Genomic DNA, 22,656 nt, shown 5'->3' on the forward strand with positions numbered 1-22,656 from the left:
CTTTGCAGCCTTAACCCATTTTTTTTCCCCCTAGGTTCATTTGTTTGGATCTTTCTGAGCTTTAGGAACCCAGGGACTCCTGACCAGGTTTCAAGCTTCAGATTGCTGGAGCCTGAGCCAATGGTGATTCATTCCTGTAACCACAGCTGTCCTGGAGGTTGAGTAGGAGGGTCACCATGAGTTTGAGACCATTCTGGGTTTGAGAGTGAGGTCTTGTCTCAAAAACCAGAACCCCATAAATAATGAGTTTAGGGATAGGGGCTCTTAGAAACACTGAGTGCCTAAAAGCTGTTGTAGTGTCTGTAGCACTTGGAAAAAAAAATATATTAATTGCAGAAGCCCATGTGTTCATTTCAAAGCCAGCACACACACTGCTTACCTAGGGAAATCTCCCTTGCATCCGCTGAGGCTGTAGGCACACGGCGCTACAAGGCTGTTCCCACAAGTGGATGTCTTGATGTATGTAAGTAGAGCTCAAACTTAAACTGTTTTGGTATGGATATTTATTTCATTCATTTTTCTCACACAGCAGTGCAACCTGCATGGTGATCCAGTGGCTAGGAGGTTTCTTCGTTGGTAAATGCACGGATGTTAAGAAATCTGTTAGCGACCCAGGAGTATTTCTTGACCTCTCAGGTGTTTGGTAAACCGGACATTCAAAAGTCTGGAGTTCTGAGTTTTTTTGGTCAGAAGCATGGAGCGTTTCAATCTAAAAATAAAGATTCCTAGAGTCAAATCACACTTGCTGTTAGTAGCTCTAAGGCATCCTGCTATGAGTTAAATCCATGCAGTTGCATGTTGAAATTGTACCTGGAGAAGTTAAAATAGAGATAACTTGATAGCTTTCTGTATAATATTCCTGAAAGGTAATGCAATATTGTACTATTTTGTCTGAAGTTCATTATTACATTTGAAGGGACTCTTTTTTTTTTTTTTTTTTTTTTTTTTTCAAGACAGGGTTTCTCTGTATTGCTTTAGAGCCTGTCCTGGAACTCGCTTTATAGACCAGGCTGGCCTCACAGAGATCTGCCTCCTGAGTGCTGGGATTAAAGGTGTGCGCCACCAATGCCCGGCATTGAAGGGACTCTCAATAGGCTTAAGCATGGCCCTGGCAGGCCCTGTCTGTCCTTCCCCGTTCCCTCTTCATTTCTAAAATCTGTTAGATTGAATTTGTAGAGTCAGCCATCAAAAGCTTCCTTTGGCTCACCTAATTAACACGCCTAATCCTAACATAGGATTTCCCCTTGTATCTTTATAAACTGCCATTTTCCTGTGTGCCACTTCTGTATCTAGAGGCAATCCTTTGCCCCATACCCCCCCACCCCAGGGTAAATACCTCTCTCTTCTCCTCTATCTCCTGTCTTTACCTCTTGCCCTCTGTGCCGAGAACTTGGTCTGTGCCATTAACCAGCCCTTTGAACATTTCCCTCATTGAGATTTCCTTATCAAGTTAGTTGATTACCTTCAGTGGCAAAAAGTGGATATCAGGAAATTCACAGCATAAGTCACCAGGCAGAGTGTCTTCCAATACTTCCAGTTCAGGATCCCACCGTGCTCCCTCAATGAATAAACCAAAAATGATCACACCACTGGGAGATTGGTCGGGAGAGTGGGCCTGCTCCTGGGGCTGAGGAGAGAGAAGGGTCAGGATGCATCTTTCTGAAGCCATGAGCCTCAGCCTAAGAAAAACTGCCCCCCCCCCCCCAAATGCCCTGTCTCATGTTGCCCTGAATGCTGAAATGAAACCAGACTCCAAAAGTTTCTTGGAGGGGAAAAGCAACTATGAAAGGAGTCAGCAAGCTGTGCTTTTCACACAAGACTCCCTTACTTCGTAAGGGTTTGGGAATTGAAGAGTCTGGGAACAATGCTGTAGCTCAGAATAAGAATTTGGATTTCTCCTGAACTCTTAGGAAGAAAATTGCCAGCAGCTCCAATAGCATGTGTGTCCTGGGTAGTGGGTGTGCCACACTGCTGCTGGTCTGAGGGCTGGGGGCAGGGCAGATGAACCCATTATGGCTCAGGGGCCTTTGCTTCTCTGGTTGAGTGTGTGAGTCCTTGAGACAAAATGGGCACTGCTGTCCTGGGTCAACTGGTTGACATGGAATTGCTGTGTAGACAGGCCCCAGTGTGGTCAGGGACACTTCTAGGCTGTGAGTATTCTGGAATGGGACCATGTCTGGAGGTGCAAGCTAAATGCCTAGAAACGACTTGTATTTTCACTTCTTGCATAAAATCTTTGTGGGAATTATTTTATACAATGCCTTTTATTCTTTTTCCCTTACCATTTGGGTAAGTGGCAAGTTTCTTCCAGTGCACTTGTTCTAGTATTGTCTTTTCTTATGCATCATGGGAGAAGTTAATCTGTGTATTTGGTAATATGATTTCCACTTATAATTACGTGATATGGCCTTGGTATTCTTTTGAGACAGTCTCTCTCTCATATAGCCCAGGCTTGCCTAGGACTTGTTATGTAATGGAGGACAACCTTGAATTATTGATCTGTTTGCCTTCACTTACCAAGTTTTGGAGTCATAGCTGTGGCCACTGAACAACAGTTTGTAAGTGATTCTACAGAGAGCTATTTAAAAGTAAACGGAAGCTATCTTACTTTATCCTGGTGTAAAGCAGAAAGAAGGGAGGGCCTGCTTATACGCTTTCCCTTTCTGTCTGTCTGTCCTCAGATATGCAGCATTGTCTCTTACTTCTCTTCAGTCTTCTAACCTTTCATTCCTAGTCTGTCACCTCTTACACCTCATTCCCTGCTCACTTCACTATTAAATATACTGCATTTCCCCCAGCCAGGACTCCTGTTTTCAAACCTGGATAGGAACACAAGTCAAGTCTCAGTATTTATTGTCTTCTACAGCTAGCTAGAATCTGAACATAAACTCAAGTGAAGACAACCCATCATGAAGATTCACATAAGTGTGAGAAAAAGAGGGGCATTACAGATCAGAGGACGCGACACTCCACCCAGGACCCCACAAACAGACTGAGTGACATTCTATCCTAGCACTCCAGAAGCAGACAGCCTCTCAATACTGGAAAAGAGCCGAGACATGGAAATGCCAGAGTCCCCAAAGAAACACATGGAATTCAATTCAAAACATGCATAGAAAAATTACAAAATTTCAAGATACAGCCAGGAGAGACACCAAACTAGGCCATTGAAGAAATCAAGTTAGAAATTTAAAAATACCTTGGATGAAATGAAAGCAAAAGCATAACCCACCAGAACCTTTAGGGTACAATGAAGGCAGTAGTCCTGAGAGGAGAGTTTGCAGCTCTGTGTGCTCCTGTTAAAAGAGTTTAAATAAATAACCCCCAAGCTCTGGAAAAGCCAGGAGCAGCCAAACCCAAGGCAACAGATGATAAAAAAAACCACAGCCAGGTGGATGAGATGGAAAGATCACACAACATTAAGCAGACAAACAGCTGCTTTTTTTTCAACGATTCAGTAAGATTAACCACACAGGCGCCAAATTAACCAAAAGAAACGGAAGGTGCAAATTAATAAAATCAATGACAGAAAGGGAGTTGCTACAACAGACTAATGAAAGCTGGGTCATTAGGGAATGCTTTGAAAACTCAGATTACAATAAATTGGAAAATGGGTAATAATAGGCAAAATGGGCAAGTTTCTAAGTGCATATGACCTGCAGAAGTTAAAGCCAGAATAAATAAATAAATAAATCTCTCTAAACATATCCATAGCGAACCAGGAGGGGGAAGAAATCATTGATTTAAAGAGAAATCTGGCACTAGGGAAATGTCCAGAGATCTACAAGGATGACAACAGCTAACAATCTAATGCGAGAGGCTATTTTAAATGCCCTTCCCCGAGAATGAGATTGATGACACCTTATATGCCTTCATCCAGTAGCTGATGGAAGCAGAAGCAGACACCCACAGAAACAGCTGACCTGAACAAGGGGGAGCTCATGGACCCCAGACTGATGGCTGGGAAACCAGCATAGGACCCAGCCAGACTCTCTGAACGAGGATGTCAGTTTGGAAGTCTGGTTAATCTATGTGGCCTCTGGCAGTGGATCAGTACTTATCCCTAGTATATGAATGGACTTTGGGAGCCTACTCCACAGAGAGGGATGCTCTCTCAGCCTAGACATACAGGGGAGGGCCTAGGCCCTGCTCCAAATGATGTGACAGACTTTAAAGATTCCCCCATGGAAGGCCTTACCCTCCTTCGGGAGCAGAAAGGGGATGGGATAGGGGGTTGGTGGGGAGGGAAAGGGAACTGAGATTAACATGTAAAACAAGCTTGTTTCTAATTTAACCTAAAAAAAAAAACCCTCAGTACAGTCAAGGTTGGAGAAGTGATATGATGCCAAATCTACCAAGCTTTCAAGAAGACCTGATAAAAATACTTGTCAGACTCCATGAAATAAGAGTGTGGAGGAAAATTGCCAGGCTCTTTCTGTGGAGCCAGCACAAGATTGGTTCTGAACTCTAAAGACAAAAGAAGAAAACTACAGGTCAGTCTCATAGATTAAAAAAAAAAAAAAATCAGATTGCAAGTATTTTGTGATCACATTAAGATCATAAATCACAACCAAACTAGTTCCATCCCAGGGCTGCAAGGTTGGTGTGACATACAAATCAATAAATGTCATTAATAAATGTAAAGACAGATCACATGATCATCACAACAGAAGGCAGAAAAAGTCATTGAAAATTCCACATACCTTCATGATAAAGTCCTGAACAAACTATGGGAAGATAGAGCCTTCCTCTTTATAATAAAGGTGATATACAAGTATATAGTTAAAGATGGAAAACAGCCCTGTTTCTTGGCACAAGACAAGGGTGTCCATCATCGCTCATACTGAACAAAGTGTTCAAGAAGACAAAGGTGTAAAAGAGAAATCGGGGAAGAAGAAAAGCAGTTTAAGGTTGGCTTGTGTTGTTTTGTTAAAGACTGACCGAAAGCAGCTTAGGGAGAAAAGGATTTATTTAGCTTAAATATCCTGAGCCAAGGTCCTCTGAGGGAAGCCAAGACAGCAGCTCAAGCAGAGTAGGAACTTGGAGGCAGGAACACAATAGACTGGAAGAATACTGCCCACAGCACTCTCCCCAGTGAGCTGGGCTCTCACGTTACCCATTAGTCAAGAAGATGTTCTATAAACTTGCCTACAAGCAATCTGATTGAGGCATTTTCTCTATTGACTAACCAGGACACTATCCCTTTGGGCACAAAAAAAATATTTTATTTTTATTTTTTTTTTGGGGGGGTTTCGAGACAGGGTTTCTCTGTGTAGCTTTGAAACCTATCCTGGCACTCGCTCTGGAGACCAGGCTGGCCTCGAACTCACAGAGATCCGCCTGCCTCTGCCTCCCGAGTGCTGGGATTAAAGGCATGCACCAACAACACCCGGCAATATTTTATTAAAAGACCTCATGGACTCCATAAAAAAGCTTTCAGTAGAGTAGCAAGATATAAAGTTAACATTCAAAAATCAGTTTTTAGTAGGGTGTGCTGGTGCACACCTTTAAGCCCAGGGCTCAGGAGGCAGAGGGTAGGGGGACCTCTGAGTTCCAGGCCAGCCTGGTCTACAGAGTTTGAGTTCTGGGATGGCCAGAACTACATAGTGAGACCCTGCTCAAAACAAATACCCCCCCAAACCCAAAATTAGTAGCTTTTATATATATCAAAACTGAACTTGCTGACAGATATATTAGGGAAAATACCCTATTTACAATAACCAAAAAAGAATCTGAGAGAATAAACCTAACCATGGAGGTAAAATTCTATAAGGAAAATTGAAGACATCAGATGATGGGAAGCCCCTCTATGCTCCTGGGCTGGCAGAATTAGTTTGTGAAAATGACTATATCACCAAAAGCAGTCTACAGGTTCAATGCAATTCAGACCAGAATTCCAGTGATACTCTTCACAGAACTAGAAAAAAAATTCTAAAATTTGTATGGAAATACTAAAGATCACAGATAGCTAAAGCAAATCTAAGCTTGAAGTTCAGTATTACCTCAAACTCTACTACGTAGTCATGGTGATAAAGACACCATGCACAAAAGCACAGTGATAAGCCCACACATCTGTGGACACATTTTATCTGCATGACTAAACGAGTCCTACATTTAGCCCCAAGATGGAGATTGGACCCTGTCGTGGCTCCTCAGCACCCAGTACCTGGAAGGCTCTCCTGACTATTTTGAGCCTCTTCTGGAGAAGCTGTGAGAAGTCATCCTCTTGCTTGCTGCTGGCGCTGCTGTTAATCACTCTGTGAGTGAAAAGCACAGCGTCCATGGAGACTCCCTGGGCCCTTCCATAGTCTTGAAGAACAGCAGTAAGAAAGGCTTTAAAGAAAAACAGTGCCAAAGTTTCTGTTAAGCCTCAGCTTTCCTGTGGGGGTAGGCACCATGGCTGCCCAGTGGACATGAAGGTAAGAGCCAGGAAGGAAGGGTAATGGGTGTTGTGTATCAGTTTACTCCCAGATGAAACATTCCATCTTAGGGGGAAGCTTAGGAAGAACACAGAAAGCTCTCAAGAGGTGAAACATTCCATCTCACAAGGGAGCGCCATAAAACTCAGGAAGGAGTCAATTCAAAAGCTTCAGGAAGTTTCTGAAACTGACCAGTTTCACCAGGCCCCTCCCTCCCCAAGTGTAAACAAACAGTAAGGACTGCTGAGAGATACTCTCAGGCATGCTGGACTTCCTTGGAGAGACTCTCCAGGTTGTCCAGTCAGTTCCAGAGTCCTAGCTTTCATGAGCTGTCATCCATGTTGGGGTGGCCTTTGGTGATGCAGTTGTCTGAGTCATTTCTGCTCCTCTAAATAACCCCAACACACTGGTTTACTGAGATGGATTTTGGTTGGTTACCTATCTAGTGTGAATAGATGTTTGTTGACACTTACCTGGGAATGATGCCATACCTTGGGGTGAGACTGGAGGACAGGAGGGGCTAGCCACCCACACTTGCAGGCCTGTACACATGGGCTGTTTCTGTAGGTTTACCAGCTCCCTGTCCCCTCTGTGCAGGAAGAGGCGACAGCCCTGGGACCTGAGCCTTTTCTGATCTTATTGAGATTGATGATTGATTGTACCTTACTGTAATCTTGGTAGCAGAGATAGGTCACAGACAGTTGAGTATGCAAGCCAGGGCTCCCGAGGTGGCCCCAGGCAATGCCATATTGACAAGGAGGAAGTTCCTTCCCCCCCACCCCCTGGGCTTGCTAACCTGCAACCTGCCTGTGGTGATTTTGTCTCAGGTGGCAGAGAGGGAGGGTACAGACAAGGGACAAACCTGTGTGAGAATGAATCCTTCATCGGGGCTGTGGGCCTCTCGCTGTGTTCCCATTTCAGTGACCTCAGCTTTCCAAGCCAGGTGAGGAGGCCTTGAATCCTACTGAGCTCTAGCCTGCCATCTACCTCATCATCACAAATAGGGAGGCCAGCTGGTTCTGCCTCCCAACTTTCCTTCTGTCTGCCTCCTTCTCTCCTGTCCCATGACCCCCTCCTGCAGCCACTGCCAACTTTTGACTAGAGCAAAGACTTCCCTGTGGCCAAGACCAAGCCTGAACCTCTCTGGCCTACCAATGCCCCCTTTCCTGTCAGGCGCCTAGGACCTTTCTCTGCCTCTCTCCCCTCTATCCATTGCAACAACTTCCTGCTGCCTCCGGTACAGCGATCTTTCTAGCTTCAACCCACACAAACTGTCTTGGGGCCTTGTGTCTGTCCTTGGTTGAATATTCAACTCTAAGTCAGGCCAAATTCAAAATGTGGTCACTTGGATTGGGTTCCCTCATTGTCCTCCAAGTTACTAGTTAGTTGTGGGACTTTGGGCAAGCCCCCCCCCCCTTTAAATCTTCTTTCCCTATTAGACGTCTCATTTCATGTGTGAGTGTTTTGCTTTCATACGTGTCTGTACCACATGTGTGCTTGGTGCCTGTGGAGGTCAGAAGATTAGGGGCCCTGGAACTGGAGTTCAGATGGTTGTGAAACACTGCATCAGTGTTGGGAATCAACAAGAGGGAGCCAACTCTCCAGAGTCTCTCGGTGACATGTTTTTCCTAGCTGGACGCAACAGGGCTGGCAGCCTGCAGTACTGCCTGAATGTTGTTCACCCTCTCCTACCCCATCTGGGCAATTCTTAGTTGGTAACAAGCTTCAAGTCTCATCTTAGCCCTTTCCTTAGAGACCTTCTCTGGCCATCAGCTGTGCTCTCCTTGTTTATGTACTAAGTGTTGATTCACTCAGACTCATTTGCTCTTAAAGTATTGACTGAGAGCTCTGTTGGTGTTGGACAAATTAGGTACCAGGGGTACAACGGAAAACAAGAGACCAGCCTACCTGTCCCTGCCCTGGTGGAGCTCAGTCCACTGTGGCCTCTGCACAGTCCCTTATGGGTCTTGGCTCCCTGCTGTTTGTGATATATTAGTGTCTGTCTACGTTTCCTGCTGGGGATTTGTGCTGAACAGGTAGGGTGCAGCAGACATGCCACCACCAATTCTTTTTAATAAATGAGTGTCCAAGGTATAGTCTTTCTTCCTGTGTAGGCCTTAGGGAGGTGTCTTACTTCTGCACCTTTGATGTCATAGAACCAGTGGCTTAGGGATGAGAAAGTGACAGGCTAAGGCCTCGTAGGGCCTTGGGTGTGGGGAAGATGGAATGAGAAGAAGAGGTAGGGGCAGGCCAGGCTTAAGGCCTACAGGGCTGCAGGTGCTGTCTTTGGGGCCAGTGGTGGTGAAGCAACTGAGTGCAAACATGCCAGAGCCAGATATGGGTCTGCCCTGGGTGCTAGTACTCACCTTGTGGATTGAAGAAAGCAGGTAGCCAGTATCTCGAGGGAAAGCTTCTGGTGAGCTCACTCTCAGAGTTGGTGGGATATTTGGATTTCTGGTTGGCCAGTAATGTAGTAGACTGTTTCATTGAGACAAATGTCATGTACCTGTTGAGAAACCAGTGGCAGGGTTGGGTGGGGCGGGGCATGGCAGTGTGGGGCGGGGCAGGGCAGGGCATCTCAGAGCATAGTAAGCAGCTGTTCCCCTTCAAGTGGTCTGGCAGCCTCCTCCAGGTTACAGCTCTCACTACTCAACCCAGCCTACCTCAGCCTCTTCGTTTTATACTTTGATGGACACTGGGTAGAGTTTGAAGTCTCTTAGGGGGAAGGAGGGTGAATTGTGGAAGCCATGGATCTGGAAATGCTTGGCTGGGCCTTGAGGAATCTTAGCACTTGTTTCTGAGTTGCAGACTTTGCCCACAGCCAATACTCATGTGCTGTGAAGCACAGGAGACAGCTGGCACAGGTTAGACAAAGAACTTGTGGGTTTGCATGGCGATACTTCTGTTTTTCTAGTTGTGACATTTTGGGAAAGTCATTTCCTGTGCTGTGGCATACTCCTTTCTGAACAGCATAGTGGCAGGTTGGTATTGGCCTCCCATCACAGGACGTGATGACGGGGTCGGTACCTACCTCCCTTCACAGGACCACTATGAGAAACAAGTCAGGGAAACACAACTAAGTTTTCCACACTATTCTGCATGCCCCAAGGGCCAGTTTTCCAGGCATAGTGTGGGATAGCTGGAAGAAGCCCAAATACTGGGTACTTCCAGCTCTTAGCATGGGAAGACCGTATGTGGGACCCCAACTTTGAGGTCTCTGTTTTCTTATCCCAAAAGGAAACGGCGAGAAAAAAGCCCAAGAGCCTGAGCTGAGCTGGCATAGTGAGGTGAATGGGGGAACTGCCAAGCTCCAACAGAAGCAGGGAAGGAAGAAAGGAAGGAAGGAGAAGCTGTGTTGCCTCTTGTTCTTACCGTTGGTGTAAGGCAGTGTAGGCCACTTTGGCCCAGGTGTTGAAGAAGTTCACCCGCTGGAGAAGGTCGCTCACCCAGAAGCTCAGGGGCTTGCAGGACTTGTAGGCGTTCTTCTGTGGATAGAGAGGGAGGCGCATCATTTCTGCCAGGGAGAAATGCCTTGGCAGGAGATGCCACTTTCCAGCTGAAAACACATTGATGTGTGAAGACTGGTACCAAGGAAATGACATCACCTTGACTAGAAGTGCTTGTCCCGGCCACAGGGTTCATTACTCTTCAGCCTTAGCTCTCACCTCTTCCTTCCGGGGACATTGTCTTCATGAGGACCCCAGGCTTCCTGGTGCAAGTTACCAACCTCACCTACTGGACAGTCCTTTCCCTTCCAGCCCATCAGAGCTGGCCCAGCCTCTTGATCTTCTGAAGTGTTTCTTTCTGCTTGCAGCCTCCACTGTGCATTCTCTAATCCCATTCACAGCGAGCCCTCAGATATCAAGAGATGGGGGAATGGGGCTCGCAGTCCTCAGCTGCTCCCATCTTCTGTTTGCAGTCGGGATCATGGCCTCCTGTCCCCACTTCTGTCCTCATTAGAAATCAGTGGTCACCGCCTCCCGTGCTGTTGGTCTCACCCCACCCCCCAAGGCACCCAGTTCTCTCCTGAATTCTGTCTATTCCTTTCAGATCCCATCCCATCTGCTTTGAGGTGATAGCTGTTGCCTGACTCCTCCCAGCCCTTTCCTTTCTCTACCCTCACCCCTGGGCCCACTGTTTTACCCAGACTGACTGCAGGTGTGACTGACCCTGCCTGGGGTCCTCACATCTACCTAACTATCCCCTGACTGTCCCATGTCCATCTCATCACTTGTCCTAGGCTGGACATCCCCAGTTAGCTGAGCTCAGATGTTACATTGCAATTTTTCACTAGTTCCTATTCATTTTTAAAAGAATTAGTTGTCGTTGATGCCTTTTACTGGTTTCCCTGTTTTCTACATAGGGTTTTTTTTTTTTTTTTTAAAGTACTGACCTGCAGTTCACATAACTACACAGTTAACTCTTTTGAAGCACACATTCAATAAGTAGTTGTCAAATGTATTTACTGAGTCAGACAACCAATACTGCAGTCACCTTCAGCATATTTTTCATTACTGAAGTAAAAACCAAAACAAAACAAAATAAAAAAACAAAAACCTGGTCTTTTTGCTTGCACTGCTTAGTTTTCTGTTACCTTCAGTTGGGGGCAGCTACTATGTATGGGTTTGTCTGTTTTGGATGTCTCATTTAAATGAATCACACACTGTGGCCTTTGCCGTTCCCTCCTTACACTGTAGAAGAGCCTTGGTTTTCAGGGTTCACCCATGTAGCATTTGTTAGCACTGTTTATGTTGGTGGCAGTCATCTATACTACTTTCCTGTTCCCTAAGAATATGGACATACAGCTTTTGTAAACATTTGAAGTTTTATACTAACTAAAAATATGGACAAGATAAAACAGAATAGCCGACCAAAATACTACAAAATGCAAGATTAAAACCAGTGCCTTTCTGCACACATGGCCCTTTAAGACACCACTTAAGGCAACTACTAAGATCTGGTTTTCCTTCTACAACTTCTGTGTTTCTTGAAACTAAAACACGTGCACTTTTATAAGCAAACATTTGTCCCCACATTCTTCCGAAGCTTTAAAAGCTTTACCTGGTCATTGTGACATATGCACGCACACCTTGTCTTGTGGCCAGACCTTAGTTCACATAACCAGATTCTGCTTTGTGGATCTCCAGGCTGTTTGCAGATTTACACTGCAACAGCTCGAAGGTAAATTTTGGTACAACTGCCATGCTGCCCTCTAATTGGTTGCATTCACTTGCATTTGTACCCAAAGTAGATCAGCACAGTGGTCCCTTACCGTCTCCTCATGTGGATCAGTTCACTCAGTCATTGTGGAGCACTGACCCTTCCCTCAGGCTAGAGGCAAACAAGCAGTGTGGTTGCTCACCTGCCACAGCTTGGGTACTCTGGCTCGCAGGAAAGAGTCGTATATCTCCTCCAGGTCTTGCGTGAGGATACTCTTTCCCTTTATAGCAAGTTCAAGATCCTTTAAAGATTTATGTATGATGGATAATAACTTATCGAAACGTTGTATTTCTTGGTTCAGATATGTTATCAAGACACAGTGGATAAGGGGATCATGGCCTGAATTTAAAACAAACAAAAAGGGAAAATGTAATGTTTAGAGGGGAAAGATACAGGATTCCAAGCTGGAGGAAGTCTGTGTGCTTTAATAGATCATGGTTGTAGACGTTTTCTGGAGAATTGTAGACAGCAAATATTTTATTTTTTAAATCAACCATACTGACTGATTTTATGACTCATACTAAGAATGTCTCCTCACCTAATATGCAAATCAGTAAGCACCAGCTGTGTCTCAAGAAAGCTTTAGCCAGTCATGGTGGTGCACACCTGGGGTGGCAGAGGCAGGTGGATCTCTGTGAGTTCAAGGCCAGCCTGGTCTACAGAGTGGGTTCCAGGACAGCCAGAGCTACATAGTGAGACCCTGTCTCAAATTAACCAAAATAAAGCTTTATGTATGAGCACTCAAGTCTGAAATTCATATAGTGTTTGTATGTCACAGAGTGTATGTTCTACCTTTGACATGTTAAATGACTGGAATCCTATAAACATGGAGCTGGAAGTGGTGGTGCATGCCTTTGATCCCAGCTCTCTGAGTTCCAGGCCAGCCAGGGCTCCTTAGTGAGACCCCCCCCTTTTTACTATATATTTTTTAAACTTGCAGGCAGAACTGAAAATGATTTAGCATCCTGAGAGATGCACCCTAAGATTTCCCCATTGTGCCAGTGTCGGTGTGCTTACTCAAACTGAGACATTAGTTGTTAGATGACGTAATCTCATGGGGCACTGTTGACATTAGTTGTTAGATGACATAATCTCGTGGGGCACTGTTGGGTATGTGCTGTCACCACCTGCACCATCACTGTGCATTTTGGTAAAGCTGTTGCTCAACATTTGGCTCCAAAAAGAATTTTGGAAAGAGTTAAGACTGTGGAGCTGGAGGGATGGCTCAGTGGTTAGGAGCACGTAAATGCTCTTTGTTCTTGCAGAGGGCTTGGATTTGATTCCCAGCATCCATGTCACGACACTGGCTGTAACTGCAGCTCCTTGGGCACATGTACTCAAGCGCACACCAAACCAACATACAAAAAATAAATTTATAAAAGGGAAATTTAAAAAAGGAATTATGGATGTTAAATTTTAACTTGGAAAATTCTCCCAATCCAGGCATTTAACTCCTGCTCAGAGCTGGCCCTGGGCCTGACCTCACCTCAGTCAAGAGGCTCCCTTTCTGAATCTCCACCATCCTAAGTACCACCCGCTAGGCGCTAGGCCGGACCGTGGGGAGAGCAGCAGTGGGCAGCTACCCCAGCAGAGCACTGTGCTGTGTCTGCCATGATGCCTGCTCTCTCACTCTGGGTTCATACTGCAGCCCCCCTTTCCCCTCTGCTACCATCTCCCATCTGGCCTTTGCAAACATTGGTTCCTCTCCCTTCCTCTGGGGTCAGAATCTTTCCTGCTGTGGCTGCAGCTCCGGGAGAAGCCCAGGGCTGCTACTTACCTTCAACGCTTTTCTGAAGCTTCTCCCACATGGCACTTAACATCATGTATTTGAATGTGCACTGACTGTCAGGCCCAGAAACGTCCTCGGTCTCCACGGCCAGGGGCAGCTGAACCTTTATGTCAGACAGGATCTCCATCACTAGGTCGTCATTGCTCTGCTCGGGACTGTAAAGGAGGCAGGTGACAAGTGAGGCAGAGACCCATTGTCTGGGGAACCCTCTGCTCTGGCCCCACAGACGGTGAGCAGCTTCACGGAGCCCAGGGCTGTGATACAGAAGACCCCAGAGACACTGGACTTCTCTTTACAGAGGAGAAAACTGTCCCCTAACTTACACATTTATAAGAAAATGTGGGTTTGTTTCTAAAACATTTTTTTTTTTTCTAACATCTGCAGATAGGCGTATGCCAAGACTGAATGAGGCCCAGGAGCTCAGGGGTTCTCAGGGGGTCACTTTGTCACATTCCTCTGTGCTTATGCAAGGGCTTTTTTTTTTTTTTTTTTTTTGGTTTTTTGAGACAGGGTTTCTCTGTGTGGCTTTGGAGCCTATCCTGGCACTCGCTCTGGAGACCAGGCTGACCTCAAACTCACAGAGATCCACCTGCCTCCACCCCCAAGTGCTGGGATTAAAGGTGTGCGCCACCAACGCCCAGCTTGCAAGGGCTTCTTGACTGTTATCTCTGGGTGTGAGAGGAGCACTGCGGCTGCATGGCTAGAGGAGACTGTGGGTGCCACATGGTCCTTTCCAAAGCTGGGAAGTTGGGGTCAGGAATGGATGGATGAGGAGGAGGACAGGGCAGACAGCGGGAAGTGGGCCAACAGGGGACAGCTGCACTCCTCAGGCTCTCTCTGCTCACCAGTTTGGGCCCAGTTTTTCACCTTACACCAGAGTTTCTTTTCATTTAACCAACTGAATGCCATGCCATCTTTGAAAGCAGCGGATAACCCCGACACCACCAGTGTGGCCTTTTACCTCACTGCTTCTGGGCCACCTTGCCATCTGTTTCTTTCTTTCTTTCTTTCTTTCTTTCTTTCTTTCTTTCTTTTTCTTTCCTTTTTTTTTTTTTTTTTTTTTTTTTTTCGAGACAGGGTTTCTCTGTGGCTTGGGAGGCTGTCCTGGAACTAGCTCTTGTAGACCAGGCTGGTCTCGAACTCACAGAGATCCACCTGCCTCTGCCTCCTGAGTGCTGGGATTAAAGGTGTGTGCCACCAATGCCCGGCCCATCGGTTTCTCAGTAGCCATTCAAGATAGCTTCAAGTAATTTCCAAAGTCAAAAAGTCTCAATTACATCGACGGTGACAGGTCTCCCAGTGCCGTCTCACAGACCAATGAGTTTGTGTTTGAGTGATGTGATTGGACGAATTATGGCCTCTCCATCTAAGTGAGGGGACACTATGAAACACGTTTAAGATTCTTGTTAAAAGTATTCCTGTTGAAGAGCTATTTCTTTCAAATTCAACACTCCTTTCTAGACAAAGACTCCTTCACACTGAGGAAATGAACTAAACTTAGAAGGCTTAAGGAGTAAAGTAAGTCACAAGTCTCAAGAAGTTCCTGAAACTTAGAAGATTTGAAAGGCTCCCTGCAACATTGTATCAAAATGAGCAGTTGCTGGTGGGAGAGGCTGGTGAGTTGCCACCTAGACCAGGGTAGCATTTTTGGTGACATAGATGTCTTTGACTCATCTGAGCTCTTGTAAGTAAGCCAGTAACCCATACTCCTGAAGATAATGTCAGTGGACCAACCCACTGGTTCACTAAACTAGATTTGGGAGGAACTGTTTCTGTGGTGTTTTGTTAGTGCCCTATCTGAGGCCAATAGACATTTGTTTATATCTCCCCAGGAAAAGCCACACAATTCCATTACAGCCATGCCATCTTTTACTGGTGTAATGGGGAGTGCTAATAGTATAAAGGGGGTCATCAGAAGTCTGAACATTCCACCTGCTGCTCTGGGAACATCTGGGTATTTTCTCTTCGGTATATGCCTTTCTCCTTATGTGCAATTGTTCTCTGTGAAGCAGATTATATATACCTACTTCTAGTGAATTGGTACTTGAAACTATGTCTATTTTGTGTTAGTAAACAATGCTGGGGGATGGATCAAATAGCAAAACCCGTGTGCAAAAGCCAGAGAGCATTCTGATGTCATCTGAATAAGTTATGATCCAAAGAGACTGGAAGACTATAATGGAATATAGAATTCCAATTGGTTTGGAGGCACATGGAAAAATACATGTATTTTAACAGCCAAAGAAATGTAAACTCACTCTATAGGCATTAGAGAATGTGTAGTTGGCATCCAGGGATGTGGATAATGTGGCCGCCTTGCATAGAATTGCGGGGCAATTATCCCGACGGAGTTCTGAGTATCCTACTCATGCTCCCAACAAGAGGTAATCCCAGCAAGGGAAAAATAATAGGAAAGATAGTGTTGTGCCAAGGAAATGTTACTATCTAGGATATGGTGTGTGTGTGTGTGTGTGTGTGTGTGTGTGTGTGTGTGTGTGTGTGTGTTGTACACATGCCTGGTGCGGGTGAACTTGCCCATGTAGGCAAATGTGGACGTGAGAGGTGGATGTTGAGATGGCTTTTGTCTCAGTTTTCTCTCAGCCTTATTTACTTACCTGTTGAAACAAGGTCTCTCACGAAGCTTGCATCTCACCATCTTGGCAAGGCCAGCTGCCCAGCAAGCTCCAGGGTCCACCTGTCTCAACCTTCTAGCACTTGGTGACTCATATGTGCCTGGCTTTTCTGTGGGTTCTGGGAATCTGAACACATGCCCTCATGCCTGCACAGCAAACTTTGGTAAACTGAGTCAACTTTCCAACTCGTAAACACTTGTCACAGTCTCGAGAACTGGGCCTCTTAAATTTGAGAGGTGAGGCTTATGCCTCCATTCAAAAAAGGAGAGAACAGAGAAAACACTTTCAACTGAAATCCTGCTAAATTTATAGAACCGAGACTAAGTGAATTCAAGATTCATACCCGCACACGCACACACACACACACACATATATATGTATATGATTGTAAGATTTATGGCAATGTTTGACATACTTGAGAAGGCCTGGCAGACACACAATAGAAGGATGCCAACTATATAACAAATATTAATCTATTCAAAAACATTTGATCAGGTCTCCAAATGGGACGCAACATTACTGAAAGGCCTTTCCATGGTGGTGGTGAAGATATGCCAAACCTAGAAAATGAAAAACTAAAAATTGTGGAGGGAAATCCCTAGACTTTCAGGTAGTCCCCATCATTGCCAACATCACTGCCTTGACTCAGACATGAGGGGCCTTGGCAGAGTAGCGACTGGCTTCCCCGTGTTCACAACGTAACACGGCAGAGCTAGGATTTGAACACCGGTCTGATGAGGAGGTTGGAGGAGCAAGTGAGCACTCTGTCATCTAGCTCCTAAGCTCCCTGGGCGACAGAACAGGAGATATCTGAAGATGGAGAGTGGCATTACCCTCTGACAGTCAGAACACTGAGGGCTCTAGACATGTAGCTCCAGCAACGACACACTTGATTTCATTTTATAGTCTTGCGGGGAGGAGGCTTGAATTTGGGGTACATGTGTTGTACCATTTAGACCTTACAACAGCCTCAAAGAGCAGTCAGTTATTTCTACCCCATTTACAGATAAGGACACTGAAGCAGTATGGCACTGAACACAGCAAGTAAGAGCTGTAATTCACATGGGCCTCCAGGTACAGTCAAGTTTCTCTTGAGCTCACAGACCTCTCCATCACTGTGGTGGCTGGCTGTTCCTCCCAAGAAGCAATATGCATGTTTCACAATTAGACAGATTCATTTAAAGCTGCTCATGGTCGTGCCTACCTTAAAAACCAGCACTTGGGAGGCACAGGGCAGGTACATCTCTGTGAGTTCCAGGACAGCCAGGGCTGTTACACATCCTGTCTTGAAAAACCAAAACCAAACCAGAAAAAAAAATAAAAAAATAAAAACAACAAAAACCAAAACCAAAACCAAATTCATTTAGAAGACAACTCACCAGGTACAATTCAGTCACTCATCTAATATTTATTTATTAACTACTACATGCTTGGTGTGTGTGTGTGTGTGTGTGTGTGTGTGTGTGTGTGTGTGTGTGTATCATGCACTTGCCTCTACAACATGGAAAATTTAGTTTCTCTATCATGCACATTATACTTGTCTGTCAAGATGCTACCCAGTAATTCCCAGCTAACACTAGTTCTCAGGGTGCTCTTACTTCATCATGAGGTTGACTGGAACATCTTTTCGTTGCAAGGTGATGAGATTTTCAATGAACTTCTCTGTCTTGGTCTCATTGTAGATGTGTGTGGCCTCGGGGTGTATCCCTAAGATTTCGGGAGAGTCGTCATCTGGTAGGGACTGGATAAGGTTTATGCAGTCCTGTAAGCTTGCAGAGTTGGGCACTGGCTGGTATATCTGAAAGTCGAGTTGCTTTGTTAGCTTTGCGCAAGACATCTACTACAGGTAACCCATGCAGGGAGCATCTCCTTACCACCTTTTATACAAAAAGCTCTTATTTCTATATAGTACAGACATTCTATTAAAAGCAACACTTGGGACCACTCCATTGCAAACTGTATGATACACACATGCTATTATTTTCTTGTTGGGAAAGGGGGGAGCCATTTACAGGCTAGGGGATTCTCACCTATTGCCTTGATGAAATAGACCCATAGGTAAGGGAAGCATAGGGCCTTTAGTACAACCTGTAGAAGGGAAGTGAAGGAGACTAAGGCCTGTGTCAGAAGTGTGGTGACCAGCTGTATCCCTGAGAGAGGGTAAGGCTCAGAGCACTGTGGTGTGTCACTGAAGGACATGTTGCGATGCCTACCCTGCCCATCTTTGTTTCCTGGCTGCCATCAGTGAGCACCTTGCCCCTGCCACATGCCCCGTGCTGAAACAGGCCAAAAGCAGCATGGTCAATTATGGATTGAAATCTCTGGTAATACAGGCCGAAAATAAACATTTTCTCCTAAAAATTGTTTGTCTTGGGGCTGGAGAGATGGCTCAGTGGTTAAGAGCACTGCCTGCTCTTCCAAAGGTCCTGAGTTCAATCCCCAGGAACCACATGTTGGTTCACAACCATCTGTAATGAGATCTGGTGCCTTCTTCTGGCCTGCAGGTATACATGCAGGTAGAACACTATGTACATAATAAATAAATCTTTAAAAAATTGTTTGTCTTAAGCATTTGTCAAATTATAGACATCTGTCTAGTACAGATATTAAGAATAAATGACCAGTGCCCAGGAAGAGAAATGCATATATGGCCAGGAAGCTGTGGTAGTGGCTTTCACTGAAGACCTGGTGAGGGACACAGGACACACTAGAGAACAAAGTCACTGGAAAAGACTATCAGTCAAAGAAACTAAGAGGATTCCAGTGCATAGGATGGACTGGCAAGGTGGAATGCTCGTAAAGGTTTCAGGGTTTTAAAACGATTGAAATGTAAGATGTCAGAGTATACATTTTTGTTAATGTGGTCTGTTGCAATGGAAAACAAGCTGTATGTGTTTATTATGCTACTTTATCTCCTGTTTGCTCACACACATTCAGTGTGATAATCTGCACACAGAAGCCAAACACACTACACTTACTGAACAATTTTAAAGGGTTTTCAAGGGTAATTTTAGCGACTGGCTTGAGAGTTGCCTTAGGATTTCTATTGCTGTGAACAGACACTGTGACAACTCTTATAAGGAGAACATTTCATTGGGGTGGCTTGCTTACAGTTCACAGGCTCAGTCCATTAACATGCTGGGGAGCATGGCCGGGTGCAGGAAGACATGGTGGTGGTCACATCTTGATCAGAAGGCAACAGGAAGTGGACTGTGACACCGAGTGAAGTGTCCAAGCCTGTCCCCACAGTGGTACACTTCCTTCAACAAAGCCACACCTCCCAGCAGTGCCACTCCCTATGATCTTAAGAATCTAAGCTAAATTTAAATGTTCCTTTAAGTATTTAAAAGCAAACAGAGGCTTTCAGCACCCAGTAAGAAACAGCTGCACATTGGCTGGCATGCACCAGCTGGTCTGTAGATGCTTCTGTCTTTTGTTGGTCAGTGTCATCAACAGGCTGCTCATACACATTGTTTTGGTGACTTACAAATAAGTTTCCCTCAAGAATCATTTTGTTCATCTTTCTGTATGCTCAAGATGACCTAGGTCTGACTTCTACCCCTCTTGCAGCCCTGGGCTGGTCCAGAGCCTCATCCTTCCCATCTCTTGTCCACTTACCTCTCCATGTATCATGCCCCCTCCCCACCATGGGTCAGAGGTCACAGCAAACATTCAACAAAGTACAATGCTGGTGTCTGATGGGGGAAAAGTCCTTCTGTGTATATGTTTATCTTATTGGTTGATAAATAAAACACTGCTGGCCAATAGGGAAGCAAGATAGGCAGGACTAAGAGAAGGAGGATTTTGGGAAATGTAGTAAGGAGGGTGGCCAGGTGATGCCAGGAAGGCCAGTGCATAAGGCCGGTGTCCTTGGTAAGCTAAGTCCTTATAAAAATGTATAGATTAGTAGTTATGGTTGATAATTAAGACTGAGCTAGCAAATAAATCCTAGTCATTGGCCAACAGCATTGTAACTAATATAGGACTCTGTGTGTTATTTGGGGGCCCAAAGTGGTGGCAGAACTCAGGCAGCTGGCGGAAAGAGTTATTGTTACAGGTGTCTAGCCTAGAGCTCTGCCTACAAGGTAGAGGCCTACATGGAGGACAGAAGCTAAGGGGGTAAGGAAAGGGAACACTGAGGAGATCTGGCGTTTTCTACCTTGGATGCTTGTGGCAGAGACAGAGTTCCTGCCTGTCAGCTTTGCCACACATTGGTGGTGTGTGTGTGTGTGTGTGTGTGTGTGTGTGTGTCTGTGTGTGTGTGTGTGTGTGTGAGTGTGTGTGTATGTGTGTGTGTGATGTGTGTGTGAGTGTGTGTGTGTGTGTGTGTGTGTGAGTGTGTGTGTGTGTGTGTGTGTGTGAGTGTGTGTGTGTGTGTGTGTGTGTGTGTGAGTGTGTGTGTGTGTGAGTGTGTGTGTGTGAGTGTGTGTGTGTGTGTGTGTGTGTGTGTGTGTGTGTGTGTTCTACCCTGTGGCCCTCAGCTTCCCTGCCTGTAAGCTGGGCAAACAGAACCTTTGACAACCAATGGGAAACACACACACGTTGGCTAGCATGCACTCTGTGGTCTGTATGTGATGCTTGCTTCTGCTTCCTGATACTCAAGGTCCTCAGAGGGCAGACACCATTCCTTACCATTGCCTGCTATATTCTGGCATTTAATAGAAAAATGGGAAGTGGAGTGGTGGTGGCACACGCCTTTAATCCCAGCACTACAAGGCAGAAGCAGGTAGATCTCTGAGTTCCAGGCCAGCGTGGTCTACAGAGTGAGGTCCAGGGCAACCAGGGCCACATAGAGAAGCCCTGTCTCAGAAAAAAAAAAAAAAAAAAGCAAAAAGAAACAAAAGAAATGCAACAATGGGAAGTTAGTTTGGTTCTGGAAGGTAACTCAAGTAATCAATGAAATTTGGTTAAACATTGAAATTTGGTTAAAGACATAGGATGCAACAAAACCTAGTTAAAAATAATTAAGAAGACACACCCTTTCTTACCTCATCACTAGAGAAACTGAAGCCAGCCTTCAGCATTTCAGGATTGCAGAATTTGTTGAAAAGGGTCTTCAGGCATTGCTTGTCCCATTTATTGGTCACTCGGCCACCATAGGTCACTTCCCCAATCAGGTAGTTCAGTTCCTTCCATGGAACTTCCGATCGGCCAAGGAGGACGCTTCCCAGGACCTTTATAGAAACCTGTGGGAAGCCCACTGTGCCTTGTGATTTCTGCATTTACTGACATTTCACACACCACTGCCAACTCTCAAGTGACCAGTTTCTCTCGGAAACAGAACGAAGCCAGGGTACAATCCTCTAATCTCAATTTCCCAGGAGGCTGAGGCAGGAGGATTATAAATTCAAGGCCAGCTTGGGCAACTTAGTTAAGATCCCGACTCAGTAGAAGAGGACTGGGGGAGCTGAAGAGATAGTTCAGGGATGAAGAGCTGCTCTTCCAGAGGACCTGGGTTCCATTCCCAGCACCCACATGGAGGCTCACAACTGTCTGTAACTCCAGTTTCAGGGGACCTGAGCCACAGACAAACACACAGGCAATACATCCCTATGCATAAAATGATAATACTAAAAAAGATTCTGGGATATAGCTTAGTGGTAGAGCACTTGCCTACTATGTGCAAGGTCCAAAGGTTTGGTCCCCAGTGCTGGAAAACCAACCAGCCAACCAACCAGGAACAGAGAGGAGTTGTCTCAGGATACGTGTTTTCCCCACCAGTGACTATGCTGCTACTGAGCTACAGCCCCTTGTAACTATGGTTGCTGCTTTAACAGACCTGCCCAGGGCACTGGACGCCAGGGCACAGAAGGATGCAGAAGGGAAGTGCTCCCTTCCCCCACCATCCCCACTCCCCAACCAAGGCCTAAAACAGCAGGTTCTTGGTGTTCTGAAAATGACCTTGGGTGGTCCTCATCTCTTTCCCTTCTCCTCCCCTGTCCTCCGGAAGAGCTGTACATACACTTAAGTGCTCTTAAGGGTGGAGCCATCTCTCCAGCCCCTCATTGCAAATACTGTCTGAGGCCTGATACTTGTGTGCTAGCTGCTTTATTACAGTTTACAACCAAATATGCCTATGTCTTACAGTTCTGGGTTTCCAGCTCTTCAGTCGTCCAGTACTCTCCCCAATTGAGCTGTTTTGACTCTGTTCCAATTCTGGGGTTCTAATTTGGATTAAGTTGTCCCCAACTCCAAGACTGTATACAGAATCTCCTAGATTCACTTTTAGAGATTTGTGTGGCTGTAAAAATATATTTAGCCTTTCTTCTAGTATGTCAACTAATAGAGTGTAAAAGACAAAGGGCCTAGTCATTTTCTTCCAGTAGGATGCTTAGTTGTACTGGTATTATTCACAAAAAAGACCCTTTTTTTTTTCTGTGTTGAAACACTTCTGTGTCATATGTTAACAGACTGACCTCATAGGTGGTGGAGCTGGAAGGGTGTTGAAAGACACAAGGAGTAGAGTTTCATTGGAGGGAACTTTGGCAGTGAATTTTTTTTGGGGGGGGGTTGGCTGGAGAGATGGCTTAAGGGTTAAGAGCACTGGCTGCTCTTCCAGAGGACCCAGGTTTGATTCCAAGCAACCACATGGCGG

The 22,656-nt window shown here is 45.5% G+C and overlaps 1 protein-coding gene across 1 annotated transcript in view; it reads right to left on the minus strand.

Moving 5' to 3' along the window:
- Positions 1-446: 446 nt before the first annotated feature.
- Dnah14 (dynein axonemal heavy chain 14) overlaps positions 447-22,656 on the minus strand; it is a 197,374-nt gene continuing 175,164 nt past the window's right edge. The window contains 9 exon segments of the mRNA XM_035445296.1: positions 447-709; positions 1,463-1,615; positions 6,167-6,333; positions 8,786-8,925; positions 9,792-9,904; positions 11,782-11,978; positions 13,417-13,583; positions 17,660-17,859; positions 21,050-21,247. Coding sequence (XP_035301187.1) covers positions 509-709; positions 1,463-1,615; positions 6,167-6,333; positions 8,786-8,925; positions 9,792-9,904; positions 11,782-11,978; positions 13,417-13,583; positions 17,660-17,859; positions 21,050-21,247 — 1,536 coding nt within the window. The 3' untranslated portion in view covers positions 447-508.

This window comes from Cricetulus griseus, chromosome 5, assembly GCF_003668045.3.
Source record: "Cricetulus griseus strain 17A/GY chromosome 5, alternate assembly CriGri-PICRH-1.0, whole genome shotgun sequence".
Taxonomy (NCBI): domain Eukaryota; kingdom Metazoa; phylum Chordata; class Mammalia; order Rodentia; family Cricetidae; genus Cricetulus; species Cricetulus griseus.